General features: G+C 42.0%; 1 protein-coding gene across 1 annotated transcript; it reads right to left on the bottom strand.

Moving 5' to 3' along the window:
• Positions 1-73: 73 nt before the first annotated feature.
• GABARAPL1 (GABA type A receptor associated protein like 1) lies at positions 74-8,688 on the bottom strand. Its single transcript, XM_081248977.1, has 4 exons — positions 8,330-8,688; positions 3,690-3,768; positions 2,360-2,478; positions 74-1,457 (listed from the first exon to the last, which is right to left on the bottom strand). Exons 1-4 carry the CDS (start codon positions 8,417-8,419, stop codon positions 1,392-1,394), a joined length of 354 nt encoding a protein of 117 aa, XP_081105103.1. The 5' UTR covers positions 8,420-8,688; the 3' UTR covers positions 74-1,391.
• Between the last annotated feature and the right edge of the window lie 7,915 nt (positions 8,689-16,603).

Genomic DNA, 16,603 nt, shown 5'->3' with positions numbered 1-16,603 from the left:
TCTGCTCGGCGTCCACACGCCGTCTATTCTAAGACTTACTAAATAGAAGCAACATTTCTGAACTCACGGCAGGTTTTTAAGGTATGCAATTCTTTTATTTCCTCGGCCTGACAGCAGAAACTTCATGATACAAGAGCCTGCAGCTCACAGAACTGACACACGGATTTCCACCACGGGAAGGACCCTTTGCATTAGCGGAGATGAACTGAAGTGTCATGTCTGAGATGAACTGAAATGTCCCATCTGAGTGCAACTCCTGCTTCCCACTCCCACCCACATCATAACCCCTAAAGTAAAAGCCATCAGAATCAGACAGAATCCCCAGGAACTACTAAAAGTCACCCTCGCAAGTGTTTCTATCGAGCGGCTGTGGTAAGTGAAAACCCAAGGAGGGAAGCAGCTGGCCCTCACTGGGCATTTCCGTGCATGTGAGAGTGAAGCACAGCAGCCTGGGAGCAAGAATTCTGGATGAGCGGGAGGTGCGGACACTCCATCGTACCTCACACCTGCCCCTTCCATACGTAACTCAGCTTTGTTCCTATTCATGGAGTGAAGCTTGGGAAATGCCAGACGAGTGGTTTTCGCCTATCTCTGGAAATGGCTGAGGCTCATTCAAGTCCAAGGTAGGTGTGGGGAAAAGGGACACCAAAGAGCAAAGCAGGTTAGACAGAGATGCTCAATACTTTGTCAATTCCAGTTTAACGCTACCGAGACTATCTTCGCAATCCTGACATCCCTCACGCCTGGCCCCTAGTTTCCGGCAGAAGGAGAGCTCCATCTAAGTGTCTGGGTCTCAGGTCTACTGCCACCACTGGGGTGGGCACTGTGATGCTTGTGAGATGACAATTGGGATGCGGGAGGAGATGTGGAGATAGGAGAGGTCAGGGGTCACAATGCTTCAATTACAATGGGTCTCTTTTGGTCCCCAGGAATGGTCCACTACCAGTGGTCCTAAAACATTCCCATCCCCTTTCCCTACATGTCTTGTGCAAATGTCCAAAACAGAATCTCTGCCCAGAGAGAAGGAGAGCAGAAAGTTACTGGTGGTCCACGATCTCTGGCCCCAACTCGCCCACCCCCCGATTCTTCTATGGAGATCCCACAAAAGTTAATGCGCAGCAGTGTTGTGAGACTAGAGCATCCTCATTTTTCTATGAAGCCAATCCAACAGCTCTGTCCTGACATGCTTTCTCCCTGGGCCGAGAAAGCAGCAAAAAATATCAATTGAGCATGTGAAAATATGGTGATGGTGTGTGCAGTGTAGTGTTTCCAGATGTCTTCACCTTCTATCTCCTCCATGGGGGGAGCCCTCTCCCTTCTCTCCCCAAGCCCCACACACGCCCCTCCCCCTGCCCCGAGTCCGGGTGCTCCCATCAGCCGGCTTCCACCACTCACTTCCCGTAGACACTCTCGTCACTATAGGCCACGTACAGAAAATAGTCTTCCTCGTGGTTGTCCTAGGGGAAGAGGTAAGACGACGGTTTAGAAAACATAATCACATTCATTATCCCTCGGATTCAGAGCCTCACACAACTCTGTAAGGTAGGCAGAGGAGGTATCATTAGTCCCCAGTGAAAAGAGGATCGAAGAAGCAGCAGAAGTGGCTGGGATTCAACTTTGAACTCTGAGTTCACAAAAATCTTCGTGGAGAACGCCATACACATCAGGGGTACAAACATGACCCCTAAAAGGCTCATTCTGGCAAGGGGAACATAGATACAAGGTAACTATATATACTGGAATAAAAACTAATAGGGAATGTATGCTGTGGAATAAAAATGAGAGGGTACTAGAAAAGTTTGTGCAAGTCACTAATGGGACACAAAAAGAAGGCAGTATTGTGTGAAACCCTTTAAGGAATAATAATGCAGTAACAACCTTAGGTGATACAGCATGATAAAGTCCTTTATTCTAGTTTTCTCATCAGATTCTGACAGTTTACCAATTAAACCAAATAAAAACACTCAAGTTATTCCCTCCAACTGAGTGTATCTGTGAAGACAAATGAATCCATTTAAAGACTGCCTTAATTTTAAATTTCATTTTATCTGGAATTTGTGCAGTCAGAAACCACTTCCTGCTGTTTCAATAAAGACGATCCAATGTTAAAACACTATAGCAAGGCAAGACTAAAAAGAGAATTCAAAGGGACTGAATCTAGTGGGCTGCTCATTCCCTAAGGGACAAGTGGCATCTGATCTCCCAGAGCCTGACACGGCCATGTGAAAGGAACCTGATAGACAACACCTCCTGCCCCACTTCCCAGGTATGTTGGTAACACACCTGGGATGTTGATAACACACCTGGGACAAAAGCTAGAGAAGGCCAGACTGCACAGTATTGTCACCAGGACCATTACCTCATACAGCTGGCCCATGGTCGCGCTAGTGGGAGGGATGGTGTTGTTGACAAAGAAGAATAAGGCGTCTTCGGGTCTCAGGTGGATCCTCTTCCGGATTAAGAAGTAGAACTGGCCAACTGGATGAAGGAGGGTTTTAGAAAAGGAAGGAAAGGCGGAAGAAAATGAGAGGTTAGCAGAATGGTAAGATCCAGAAAAATATCCTACTGCACCTGTTTCCAAAAGTACCAGACTTACGTATCACCTGAACAGAGCCCAATACAGTCCTACAGCTTTAGAAATAAAAAGTGATACTCAAAGAAGCCTGCATATTTCTTGACATGCCATTGAGGAGTTTAATTCCTCAACCCTTCCTGACTTTACTCAATTTCAGACCTAATGTTAGCATATCCACTCAAAGCCTGTAGACACCTTTGAGGGAATACAATGTGTCTCCAGACTGAAACACTCCCATCACTGTCTAAACTTGATTTGAAACACACTTCCAGGGAATTCCCTGGCAGTCCAGTGGTTAGGACTCTGGCGCTTTCACTGCCAGGGCCCGGGTTTGATCCCTGGTCGGGGAAATAAGATCCTGCAAGCCATGTGGTGCAGCCAAAAAGAAGAAGAAAAAAACAAAAAGAAAGAAAGAAACACACTTCCCACACTCCCACCTTCCCGTCACCTTGTGACGGGAAGCGGTCTAATAGACTGCAGTAATCTCAGCACAATTAGGCATACCAATGTTGGGGCAATAAGTGGGGTTCGATGCATTACCCTTCACTGAGCACACTGAAAGATTTCTAGAAGGCTGATATGCAAACCTAATAACTCTGGAGCAAACACATCTACAAAATCTTTCCAAGTGTCTCCTGATGCAGTGGTTACTCCATTAAGAATCAACGTGAAGAATGAATATATCCTATCCAAACAGTATCTACAAGATATATTAACAAAAATCTGTAGCTTGAGACAAGGTATTCAGCTGAGAATCTCTAAAATGTGATCCTCCCAATAAGCTAGTCTGGTTTTCCTTTTGGAGTAAATTGGTATCACAATAACAAAGCTGAATTTTAAGCGGTTTAAATAATGGACGTCGGATCTTTCCTTTCAAGCTTTCGTACTTTGCTGCATCTAAATCAAACAAAGCACTATCATGGGAAATGATTAAGGAAATTGGTGATGGGAAAGAACTATGACATCACCGTTTCTGAATCACCTAACTCTCAGGAGAATCCCACTCACTCTCTTCAATTCTACTTCCTCTCAATCCCACAATCACATGCACACAGGAAGGACTGGGAATGCTTTCCCATGGGAGGAAGTTGTCAGGGGAGGGAAGGAGCATTACCAGTGAGGTCAGAGGGCACTAGGTACTTCCTCTTGTCCAGATCAGGTACCCTGGCCTTGGGAGCCTTCTCCACGATCACCTGGGAGAAGTAGAGAGTGGGGATAAAAACTTCAGAATCCAAACTAGTATCTTCCCCTCTACATCCTACAGTTGCCCTATCTGAAGTGAGTTTGTCTAGGGCCAATAAAGCTTTTCCATTTCTTATTCCCCCTTACCCCTTACAAAATGTATGGGGAAATGGACTTTCTTAATAATGTTATAGTTTTATTACTGCAATAACAAGAGGATGAGGAGGGCATGTTATGAAAAGTAAAGATTTTAAAACCTTGATTTTAATTACGAATTACCTGTAAGGTATACTATAGGATATATACTTTCTGGTATTTAGTTAAAGCACCAAGAAGATTGTCTGAATTTTCTCAGATGGTCCTGAGTACCTATTAGTTTTATGCTGTCTTATAAATGCTATTTATTAAAGGTACAGATAATGTGGTTCAAATTTTATACTTTGTCAAAATTTTTGAGAACGACTGCAAAAAATATATTTAAGACACTATTAACTGAAAAAATTAAGTATTAAAACAGTTCTTATATTCTTTAGTATGATGTCAGTACAATAACTAACCCATTAGTCAATACTGATTATCTGTTAGGATTTTAAGAGATTTTCAATGTCTACACTAAATATTTCAATAATATTTCAAGTTTTAGAAAGATCATATATGTCTGTAATGAAAAGAAAAAAAGATATGTAAAATTTAAAGACTCTATACATGAAGATTTATAAAATAGAAAATATCTTATAAATAAATTTTTAATATTAATTTAAATATACTTAAATGTAAATATTATATAAATATATTTACTATTTATATATTATATGTGATATATTTAATTTAATTTAACAATATTTAAAATCTATTGTAAAACCATCAGCTTTAGATTTTTAGTTTAGAAAATATAATCACTCTAGGCAGAAGATATGCGAAGCACAGAAAATTTAAAGAAATAGAAATATACACTGGACAAGTATCCCTAGTAGCTGTGTGACCTTCAACAGGTCACTTAACCTCTCTGAGCTTCAGCATTCCAACAAGTAAAAGGAAGACGATAACTTTCAAACACATCTTTTACAGAGGCATGTAACTGATACAATGAACTCGAATAATTCATAAAATTTTAAGTGAAGAGGCTTTGTAAATTATAAAGATCTAAACATAAGGATTGATTTGGAGAAATCTGAAGCTTTTAAATTTAAGGGGAGAGAATAACAAGTGAAAAACCTACTTATTTTTGCACAGAAAAAGAATCCTGCACCTGGAAGACCAGAAGGACGTGATCACACTTAACAATAAAAATAAATCCAGTTGCAAAATAAATGAGTCACAGGTACAAAATGTATAGTGTGAGGAATATAATAATAAGTAATATGGTGACATACCATAACTAACTAGACTTATCACGGTGATCATTTTGAAATGTATAGAAAAAATCACTACGTTGTGTAACAGGAATTAACACAGTGTTGTAGGTCAATTACACTTTGAGAGTAAATCCTAAGAGTACTCATCACACACACACAATTTTTTTTCTACTTCTTTAATTTTGTATTTGTGTATGAGATTATGGATATTCACTCAACTTACTGTGATCATCATTCCAAGAGGTATGTAAGTCAAATCATTATGCTGCACACTTTAAACTTATACAGTGCCATATGTCAGTTATATCTCCGTAAAACCGGAAGAATAAATAAATAAATAAAAATCAAAACTACAGCAGTGATATGTGAGTCAGAAATTAAAAGAAAAAGTAGGAAGAGCACAGGAAGAGACCAGTGATGGCGCAACAACGAGGATGGACAGGAGGCCGCAGGCACATAAAATCAAAGGGAAGGAGGCTGCCTTGTGTCACGCAGGAACTCTGAGACGACGTGGCAGCTCCAGCCCGGATTAATAAGACATGGAAACCACGTGAAGGGAGCAGAAAAAGAGAGCGACAAAGCTAAGTGCAACTGTGACATCGGGAGGAGAGGGTTGGATGTGGAGGAAAAGGAGGGGAGAAGGAATCATTAAGGCCTTCGCTTTACCAGAAAATATTCAAGTTCCCAGGAACCCTTCACTTACAGTGGGCCCTGGGCCTAGATGTTTTGCCTGTTTGGGTCTCAGTTTTTCTCCTCTGTGAAATGTGACTAATACTCCATGGGGCTGCCCATGAATTTCAAAAAATAGGCAATCTCTTCCTAACAGTTTCCTGCTATGTTGCAGGTTTTCAATACACTGTAGCTAGAAAGGTAACTTCAAAATCCCATGAAAGTCTGTCTCAAGGCCCAAGCACGCCTATTCTTTTGGGTGGCAGCTACAGATGAGCTCAGGCTACACTCAAGTCACATAAGCAGTAAGGGTACGTGACTGCTTTAATTACACCAATGGTCTAGGGGGAAAGGGCTTTAGAAATCATTTAGTCTAACCCTCTTCTCCGTAAACACAACACTTGAGCACAGCAAGATTCAGGGTTCTGCCCAGAACTTGCACCAAATCTCAGGATTCAGAGGGTAGAGATCCTTTAGCATCACTAGAAAGAAGGCCACAGGCTGAGCACCTAAGGAGCAGCTAGGAGGCTGACCACTGGTTAAAACCTAACTGGAGGAATCATGAGATCTAAGTGAGAGTCATAATGGCTTACAAACTATCACAGAAGTAAAACATTTAACACCAAACAATGAGCAGAACAAAAATAGGGGGGATTAGCTGAAATATTCTGGGTGAATGCATGTAAATGATTGAAATGGAAAAGACTGTTTTGAGCAAATGTATGAGAATTTTAACTAGATGTAGGAACAGGTACAATTCTGAGTTTGTGACTTATACGGAGCTTACTGGAACAGAGCCTCCTACTTAGCGTTCTGAATAAACGGTGGTCATTTTGCTGACTGGGATGCCGTCCTGGCATCCTACTACCATCTGTGAACTCTTGAAGGCGGCAGCAGTTGACTTCTCTATTTCCAATACCTAACAGTGCGAGGCACACACTGCACACTTAAATAATTCTGTTGAACAGAATTGCATTAGAGATTGAGAAACAATATGACACGGAGGGCCCAACAGCCAGGGTCAGAATCCCAGCTCTGCCCCACGGCAGCCAGGTGAGACCTTTCAGGAAGTTACTTCAGTTCTCTGTGCCCCAGATCTTGCCTCTGTAGAATGGGATTATAACGGTGTGAGAACTAAGTGAATGAATATAGACAGGGCACTGAGAATACTCCCAGGTACATGGTAAGGTATCAATCAAAGTTAGTTGTCACTTTCAAATATTACTATAAGAGAGTAGGAATGGGTATCACCAAGATTTGGGGGAAACTGTTAAAGCAGTCATGCAAGGTCCACAGACCAAGAAGGCAATTTGTCACGAATCCGTCAGTGGGTAATAGGGCTAGCTCTCCTTTTGAGCTGAAAACCCTTTTGTATGTAATTCCTGGGGAATGGAACAGCCCTAATATCTCCTCTACCCTTATAGGAAAAGGACTGCAAGGGGTTTATACGGCCCACGTCGCTTCGGGCAGCTGTAAGAACATCAAAGTTAGACGACGTTTGGAAAGGAATTCAAGAGTACCTCTCACCATCAGATAATGGCAATTCCTTTACCTGCAAATTATCTGTAATATTTATCCGAATGTCCCTGCCCGAAGATAAAGAGCACAATCTTAGGGTCTCTAGTCCCCCATCGCCAAAGCTCAGCGACTGTTCCCTCCACCACACTTTAAAGCCTTCTGCCTTCCCATCCGGCTGCGTAGCCCACAGTAGAGAAAAACCAGGCAGGAGGCGGGGGAGGGGGAGAGGGGGAAAGCGCCCGGATGCAGCAAGATACCTTACTATTTCTTCCCTCCTCACTGCCTGCACTAGTTTTACATTACGTACGCCAGAGTCCAAAAACCCGAGAGAAAAAAGGTCTCAGTCCTTCCTTATTGTGTCCAGGTACAATGTGTTCAGAATAAATACCGGAGGAAGGCTGGCTGCAGCCCCACACGCCCCGGAGCCAGGAATGATGAGGCAACCCGGCTGCTGCGCGGAGAACGTGACCTTGTTTTCTGGGCCAGGCCTGTCTTGGAGCGCCCCCCATCCCCCCACGCCCGCTCCCTAACCCTCAAGAGACAAAAATAAAGGATCCACTGGCTTCCGGACATTTCCCTCCCAAACCCAAGGCTATAAGGGCCAAAGTCAACTTGATGAACGGAGACCCACCTAAGGAGAAAACTGATGGGAGCAAATCCACCGCATCTGTTATTCCCAGAACAATTTCCAGGCAGTCTTAAAGGCAGCAAATGGGTAGTCCCAACCTAATCATTCTCGCACAAAAAGGGCCACATTTTGAGTACATCCCAGCTCACACAGCCTCTGAATACTGCTGAGTCACTCAAACGTAGGCTCCGCTCTAAAATTGCGGTCAGCTCCAAAGATGGGGACGGGCCCTGGGGATACGGATTTTAAAGGGTCCGCAGTGCGAACGTTCCTTCCACTGGCTCTCTCCGTAGTGACGGGCGTCCAGGTTAAGTACTTTTAGGGACCACCTTTCTGTGCCTCTGGCAGCCATCACGACTCCGCCGCCCCCCCCCTCATTCCCCCCTCCCCTTCCACACTCACAGGGACCCGGTCCGGATATTTCTTCCGGATCTTTTCTCCTTCCTTTTTCCGATACTCAAAGGGATGGTCCTCCTTATACTGGAACTTCATGATGGACCGCAGGGTTTCTAAGATCCCCGGACGGGGCCTGCCTCCCTCGCCGACGAAGGCGTCTCTCCCGTCTTGATTCCCTCGGAACAAATCGCAATGTGCCTCAGACCCGCCTCAGAAAGGCCAGCCCCCGTCGCAATGCGGCTCTGCAGAGCTTTCAGAAGGGGTCTCGGGGCCCCCGATCCAGAGGCACGGGAGGGCCAGGTAAAGAAATCCTGGAGGCTTTTCCCGAGACTCGGGAGCACAAAAACAACACGGTGGCGCGTTGGTCCTGTGATGTCACGAAGCCCCGCCCCCGGCCCGCCCCCCGCGATCCTTGGTCCGCGGGATGGGGGTGGGCAGGATCTCTGTCCATTTCGGTGTTTTCTCCTTCCATCTAAACTTTCCCTGAATAGAGTTCACTGGGACCACGAGCAATTTTCACCTCTTATTTTATGGTGACTGTGACATTAAAGGTGTTTTTCAAACAAAAAAATCTGTTCTAAAACTGTCTTCTTCCCTCTCCTTCGCAATTTCTTGGTTGGGCCCCAAAACAAATACAGATGGCGAAAATCCAGCTTTTTTCAGCCTGTTGGGATCTGGAGTCTGGAAACAGATGGGATGGGGGTCCTGGCATTCCTTTGGCCCGTGCAGAGGTGCCCCGTGCTTGCTTTTCGCCCTTCGCTCGTTGGATTGCACTCGCCCGGCGCCTTCGGTGCTAGGCTGGCTGCCTCCGACCGTGACCCCTCCTTCACCACGTTGGCGTCATGTTGTTTAGGTCTTGGCCGCAGGCTGCTCCTAGAGCAGCAGCACAAACAGAGCATGACTAAGGGATTTGAAGAGATGTATAAGGTGAAGGGCAAGAGGTGTAATCAAGGTCCGGAGAAGTGATGTCAGTCCCGACTACTAAGGGCTTCACACACGTTCGGATATAGAAATGATGTACTTTCTCTTCCTAACCCAGAAGTCGGATCTGTCTTCGGAAAAGAAAATATCAAGAGATTCAGGTGATTAACTCAGTAGTCCTCAAATATTTTTTTTTTCCCTAAGGCAAAAATTCACCGGAGAAAAGTACTCTTCTAACCTGGATACAAAGTGCCACCGGAAGGGCTGGTGGCAGACTGGAGGGTGGACCTGGTGCCAGTGTCGCCTCCCTCTGGCCCTCCCCTTTCCCTGCTAAGAATCCGAGGACAAAGGCCTTTCCAACCACTACTAACGACAGTGATTCCAGGGACCTGTAGGGGAGGAGCAGCAGAAATTGTTAAGATAAAAAAGAGTGAAGAAAAGATGAAGAATGAGGGGCTGCTTTGCCCTAAACAAGGCCCAGAAGTTCTGAAAAATGTATCAGACAACAGCGGCCCCAGTCACCTGTCTACTTTCAGCAAGGTCTCCTTATCTGTGATTTAAAAAACAAACCCACAAAAGAAAAGAAACTAAGTTTCATTATTGAAACAAGGAAAATGAATTGCATAGCCTTTGATGCTCATTATTTTTCTCTATGGCATTTTTCAATCCTTCTCATGTATGAAAATCCAGGGATTCTTTGATCACATTGTATGTTTATAATGTTTAGTCCTTATTCTCAAACTGAACATTTTAGCTCATTTGAGCTTTGACCTAAATATAGATAAATCTCTCAAAGGAGTACTTTAAAACCAATTGAGAAAAGTAATTACGATGGAGATTAATATTTTTTAAGTGTTGTTTTCCCATCACATCTACTGGAAACAATCATAGCTAGTTTAAAGCTGATTTTAACTTTTATTTTGAAAATACCTAACCACAGTGGCAATTTATACATGAAAAATAATTTGGAGATGAAATATCAGTTACTCTTCCTGCCTTAAGCCTTCTCTAAATGCTGATACTTTATCTTAGACTACCCAATCCTTCAACTCCCACAGCTTGCTCTCTACCTTTATTTGTAGCAGAGCACTTAAAATATTATATAGGAGGTAATTTTATAAATTAAAACATTCATTCAGATAAAAATATTTCCAAATCCCCCTTTTAACCAAAGGCGATATTGAAAATTTCACATTTCAGGAACTTTCATTCATTGCTGATGAGAATGAAAAATGGTACAGCCACTTTGGAAGATGGTTGGTCATTTCGTAGAAAACTAAACATACACTTACAATAAAATATAGCAATCAACCCCTTAGTGTAGGGGGAGCAGAATTTGCCACCCTAAAAATATCTCTGGTATATTAATTATTTTAAGCTGGTTTTTTTCTAAGAAACAGCACACATGGGGAAAACTGAAAACCAAGGAGTTACCCTTTTGTAAGTGACATTTGTGTTTATAAGGAAAATCTCCTTCATAAGGGTGTCTCCCTTGTTGCACCTGGAAGAGGATGGTGGCCAAATCTCTAGAAACTCTTATCAACAGAGAAGTCAAGGACTTAAATCTGCAAAATAACCTTACCCTTGTTTCCTGTGTTTTTCCTGGTAACTTCCCATAACTGACTCTCCCCACCTTCAAACATCCAACCTCTTTTGTCCTTAGCTGAGGAAGGTATTTAAGGTAAGGGCTTCAGACATTTTGGTGAGTTAGTTACTCTGTTCTCCTGGGTCTCTCCTGTGTATATGTGTTATTAAACTTTTGTTTGGTTTTCTCCTGTTAATGTGTCTCATGTCGATTTAATTCTTAGACCAGCCAGAAGAACCAAGAAGGGCAGAGGGAAATTTCTTCCTCCCCGACATTAGCATTTACCCAAAGAAGCTGAAAACTTTTGTCTACATAAAAACCTGCACACAGGTGTTTATAGCAGCTTTATTCATAATTGCCAAAACTTGGAAGCAATCAAGGTGTCCAGAACCTCCTTGAAAAACTAAATCTAGAACTACCGTATGATCCAGCAATCCCATTCCTGGGCGTATATCTGGAAAAAAAACATAATTTGAAAAGATACATGTACCCCAATGTTCACTGCAGCACTATTTACAAGAGCTAAGACATGGAAGCAACCTAAATGTCCATTGACAGAGGAATGAATAAGGAAGATGTGGTACATATACACAATGGAATATTACACAGCCATAAAAAGAATGAAATAATGTCATTTGCAGCAATGGATGGACCTAGAGATTGTCATACTGAGTGAAGTAAGTCAGAGAAAGACAAATATCATATGATATCGCTTATATGTGGAACCTAAAAAAAATGGTATGAATGAACTTATTTACAAAATAGAAATAGAGTCACAGATGTAGAAAACAAACTTATGGTTACCAGGGAGTATGGGGGTGGGGGGATAAATTGGGAGATTGGGGTTGACATATACCCACTACTTTATATAAAATAGATAACTACTGGGCTTCCCTGGTGGCGCAGTGGTTGAGAGTCCGCCTGCCGATGCAGGGGACACGGGTTCGTGCCCCGGTCCGGGAAGATCCCACATGCCGCGGAGCGGCTAGGCCCGTGAGCCATGGCCGCTGAGCCTGTGCGTCCGGAGCCTGTGCTCCGCAAGGGGAGAGGCCACAACAGTGAGAGGCCCACGTAACAAAAAAAAAAAAAAAAAATAGATAACTACTAAGGACTTACTGTATAGCACAGGGAACTTTACTCAGTACTCTGTAATGACCTATATGGGAAAAGAATTTTAAAAAGAGTGGATATATGTACATGTATAACTGATTCACTTTGCTGTATACCTGAAACTAGCATGTTATAAATCAATTATTCTGCCATATAAATTATTTTTAAAAAAAGAAAAAGAAAAAGATGTCTTGAACTAAGTAGGAATTACCCTTGTTTGGAAGGGTAATTCCAACCCAGATGGAAGGAATGTTAAAGAATTTGTGGACATATTTTAAAACCACCATTATTACTCAAATCCATTCTTAGTCTTTAATTTTTATCTTTATCGTTTCTAGGAGATAGAGAAAGAAAAAGCTCACTGATACCAGAATAACTATAATAAAACCATATTTCATTGTATCATTTCTCTACTTAATATCTTTCAGTGGTCAGAGATTCTCTGTAGTCTTTGGAAAAAGTTCAAATTCCTTAGTAGAGAAATGGAGCACTTAGGATCTGGCTGATGTTTTTCTCGCTAGCCTCATGTACTGCCATTTCCTATTTTGCTCTCTCTGTTCCAGGCATACTAAGTCACTTAAATTACCTCTTTCTCTAATATTGCCCTTGTTTCCGGCCATTGGATATTCTCAAAGCCTCTTCCTGTGAAAACATTTTCTCCTATTTTTTTTTTCTGTCTGATTCCTATAAATCATTCAGGATTTAGTACAGGCATCGCTTTCTCCAGGGAACCTTTTTGATTTCATTTGCCTGGATCATTTTGTATCCTTTCAACCGGCTTCCAAAGCATTGTGTGCTTGTCATTGTCACAACACATTTTGTAATGATGTATTGTACATTAGATAATATTATGCCTATTACTTCTCATTGGGTTCTTTGGGGGGGAGGGGCAGGGGATATGCAGGGTTTTAGAGGGAATTTCTCGTTCCACTGATACCACATAGTTCTTCTAGTAGAATCCACCAATCATAGACCCTCACTGCCTTGACCATTTATAAGGTCAAGTAACTTTACACAAGACTAATCAGAATCTATCCTTAGAACTTCTCATTTGTGAACTAAGAGAAGTGAGCCTCTACTTTGGAGATGAACTTTGATGATGTAAGATCACAGGTTTACAGGAGCCATTGTTTTAGTCTCCTGAAGTCCAAATGTACCAGTTCAACATAAAAGAATATCTGGGAGGGGTAAATTTCCGCCTCTACCCTTCATGAGTTCTTGCGGCTGGACTAATAAAAAATTGACACAAGGTTGATGAACAGGAGAAAAAGAAACAAATTTTAATTAGTGCACACAAAAATCTCAGAAATGAGATCTGAGAAATGGGCAAAGCAGTCATCTTTTATACTTTTTAGATAAGGAAACCGCACATTTGTGAGAAACTGACAGGGCAAAGAAACAGGTTTGAGGTACTCAATTAATGAAGAATCTAAACAGAGTTTGGGGCTTGCAGTGGTAAATTAAAGAAGTAGCAAGCTTTGCTCACACAAGTTTCTTGTTCCTGAATTTCCCATATCTGGCAATAAAAGTGTCCTTCTACCTTAGATGCAGGGAGTGCACCTTTCACATGGGAGATTTATTTCCTGCTTTCAGGTAGACAGAGAGGAGGGTCAGTGTCCCTCTTGCATCGGCTCTTTCTGAAGTAACTTTAATTCAAAATAATCCATATGTCATTGAGGCATATTTTGGGATGGCCTGTTCTGGGTTCCAATGAGATAGAGAAGATGATATTCAGAGAGGCAAGATATATAGATAGGGATTGAGACAGATAAAGAGTTAGAGGCAATTCTCATGGCATTTAAGTCCTTAGTTTCAGGTAGTCTCTCGCAGTTGCTTCTGTGCCACTTGATGGCATATTATGTGTATTTATAGTCTCAGTACTTTGGATACAAAGTAAAGACTCAAAAAATGTGCAGGGCTTCCCTGGTGGCGCAGTGGTTGAGAGTCCGCCTGCCAATGCAGGGGAGACGGGTTCGTGTCCCGGTCCGGGAAGATCCCACATGCCCGGAGCGGCTGGGCCCGTGAGCCATGGCTGCTGAGCCTGCGTGTCCGAAGCCTGTGCTCCGCAACAGGAGAGGCCACAACAGTGAGAGGCCCACGTACCGCAAAAAAAAAAAAAAAGTGCAGTATGTGATAGTGAAAAGAGTAAAGGGTAGACTTCTGATTTAAGATGGTCGATTGAAAAGGATATATTTATCTTTGCTGTCTCTTGAAATTCCACAAAAACAGGGGTCCCCATACCCCGGGTCATGGACCAGTACTGGTCCACGGCCTGTTAGGAACCAGGGCCACACCGCAGGAGGTGAGCGGCGGAGGAGGGGTGAAGCTTCATGTGCCGCTCCCCATCGCTTGCATTACCGCCTGAACCATCACCCCTCACCCTCCGTCCATGGAAAAATTGTCTTCCACAAAACCAGTCCCTGGTGCCAGAAAGGTTGTGGACCGCTGCTGTAAGCAACTGTGTCATGGGTTGAAATACATCCCCCCCCAAAATGTTAAAGTCCTAACCCCAGTATCTGTGAATGTTCCTTTGGAAATAGGGTCTTTGCAGATGATCAGGTTAAGATGAGGCCATTAGGGTAGATGTTAATCCAATAGGACTGGTGTCCTCCTAAAAAGGAGGAAATTGGGACACAGAGACAGACATGCATAAAGCAAAGAGGATGTGAAGACATTGGAAGAATGCAATCTGCAAGTCAAAGGATGCTAACGGTTACCAGAAGCTAAGAGAGAGCCGGGAAACGGAGTCTCCCTCACCACGTTCAAAAGGAACCAACCCTGCTCATACCTTGATTTCAGACTTCTAGCCTCCAGAACTGAGAGAATAAATTTCTGTTGGTTAAACCATCCAATTTGTAGTCCTTATGGCAGCCTGTGATATTGTGATTTATAAAAAGAAATATATATTTGGTCTTCACCCCATCCCTGGCACAGAGCTCTGAAAACTCTTGGAATTGACACATGCTCCCCAATGTTCATTGCAGCACTATTTACAATAGCCAGGACATGGAAGCAACCTAAATGTCTGTCAACAGGGGAACAGATAAAGAAAATGTGGTACATATATATATGATGGAATATTACTCAGAAATAAAAAAGAACAAAATAATGCCATTTGCAGCAACATGGATGGACCTAGAGATTGTCCTACTGAGTGAAGTAAGTCAGACACAGAAAGACAAATATCATGATATTGCTTATATGTGGAATCTAAAAAAAAAAAAAAGGGTACAAATTAACTTATTTACAAAACAGAAGTAGAGTCATGGATGTAGAAAACAACTTATGGTTATCAGGGGATGGGGGGGAGGGATAAATTGGGAGATTGGGATTGACGCATACACACTACTATATATAAAATAGATAAATAATAATAACCTGCTGTATAGCACAGGGAACTCTACTCAGTACTCTGTAATGGCCTACATGGGAAAAGAATCTTAAAAAAAATAAAGAGTGGATATATGTATATGCATAAACGATTCACTTTGCTGTACACCTGAAACTAACACATCACTGTAAATCAACTATACTCCAACAAAAATTTAAAAAAAAAGAATCTTTCAGCTCTAGAAAACAAGTACAGACTGTAAAGGAGAAAAAGGGAATCAAAAACTCACAAAGTCAAAAAGAAGAAAACAGAAAATAATACTGGTGTCTAAAAAGAAGACGGACAAATAATAAACGACAGAGGAGATCTGAAAAAGGCAGTCCAAACCTGGTGCTAGGGAAAATCTAAAGTAGTCCATTATTCTTTACAGAACTTAAAACAGCTCAGCCATCTTTACCCCCAGATTATCTCCCCATCCCTGTAGAGACTGGAGATTTATTTTTGCATGATTAACAAGGTCTATGGACTGGGAAAGCTAGTGGGGAAAGTGGGCTTAGTAGAAGATGGCTACTGAAAACAGGACTGTTAGGTGAGAACTTACATACTGACCCTTGAATCCTCAACCTTCTTCCTCCTTCTGTTCCCAGAATTCTAGCAGCCCAGCTGGGTTTTTGCACACATACAGAAATTTAAAATGAGCTTTTTAGTGCCTTGTTCTTAAATATGATCAGGCAGCAAGGACTCAAGGATTTCAAAAAAAGATCTAATATGAAGTAAACAATTAGTGAAAAATAACTTGGAGAAAATAAGAAAGACTATTCGGGGAGATAAAAAACCCCAAAAAATTATCATTAATATCTTCGGAGAAACAAAAGAAGATATTGCATCCATGAAACAAAAATAGCTACAACCAAAGAGTATTCATATTAAAAAATCTTAAAAATTAAAAGTAAGAGAAGGAAAACATTCAATAGAAGTATTAGAAGAAAGTTAACAAAATTTCCTAGAAAGTAAAGCAATAAAACAGAAAGATGGAAAAGGAGGCCAGGAGAATTAGAAGTCCAACATTCAAATACTAGGAATCTCAGAGACGGAGATTTCAGAAAATGAGGGAGGAAGGTCAGATTTTATTTAAAGCTAGTTACGCCTACACAATCCTAAGGGGATTTATTTTCTTCCTAGAATTTTAGGCAAAGCTAAACTATTACTTAAGTATGAGGGTAGCACAAGACATTTCATAGACATTGAAGCTCTTCAAAAATTCACTTCTTATGTACCTTTTTCCAGGAGCAGCCCCCAATGAGGAAGTAAACCAAGAAAGGAAAAGACATGG

Source organism: Mesoplodon bidens, assembly GCF_964165515.1.
Source record: "Mesoplodon bidens genome assembly, chromosome: 11".
NCBI lineage: Eukaryota > Metazoa > Chordata > Mammalia > Artiodactyla > Ziphiidae > Mesoplodon > Mesoplodon bidens.
Note: the sequence above shows the minus strand (reverse complement) of the source record. Positions and strands in the feature narration are given on the sequence as shown.

What these genes read in the sequence shown, in the direction of transcription:
- GABARAPL1 (XM_081248977.1), bottom strand. Translation starts at nt 8,419, where the DNA reads ATGAAGTTCCAGTATAAGGAGGACCATCCCTTTGAGTATCGGAAAAAG. An exon ending in AGTGCCCTCTGACCTCACTG is followed by an intron (nt 2,479 to 3,689) that starts GTAATGCTCCTT and finishes TCCTTCATCCAG; the next exon opens with TTGGCCAGTTCTACTTCTTA. An exon ending in CCATGGGCCAGCTGTATGAG is followed by an intron (nt 1,458 to 2,359) that starts GTAATGGTCCTG and finishes CTCTTCCCCTAG; the next exon opens with GACAACCACGAGGAAGACTA.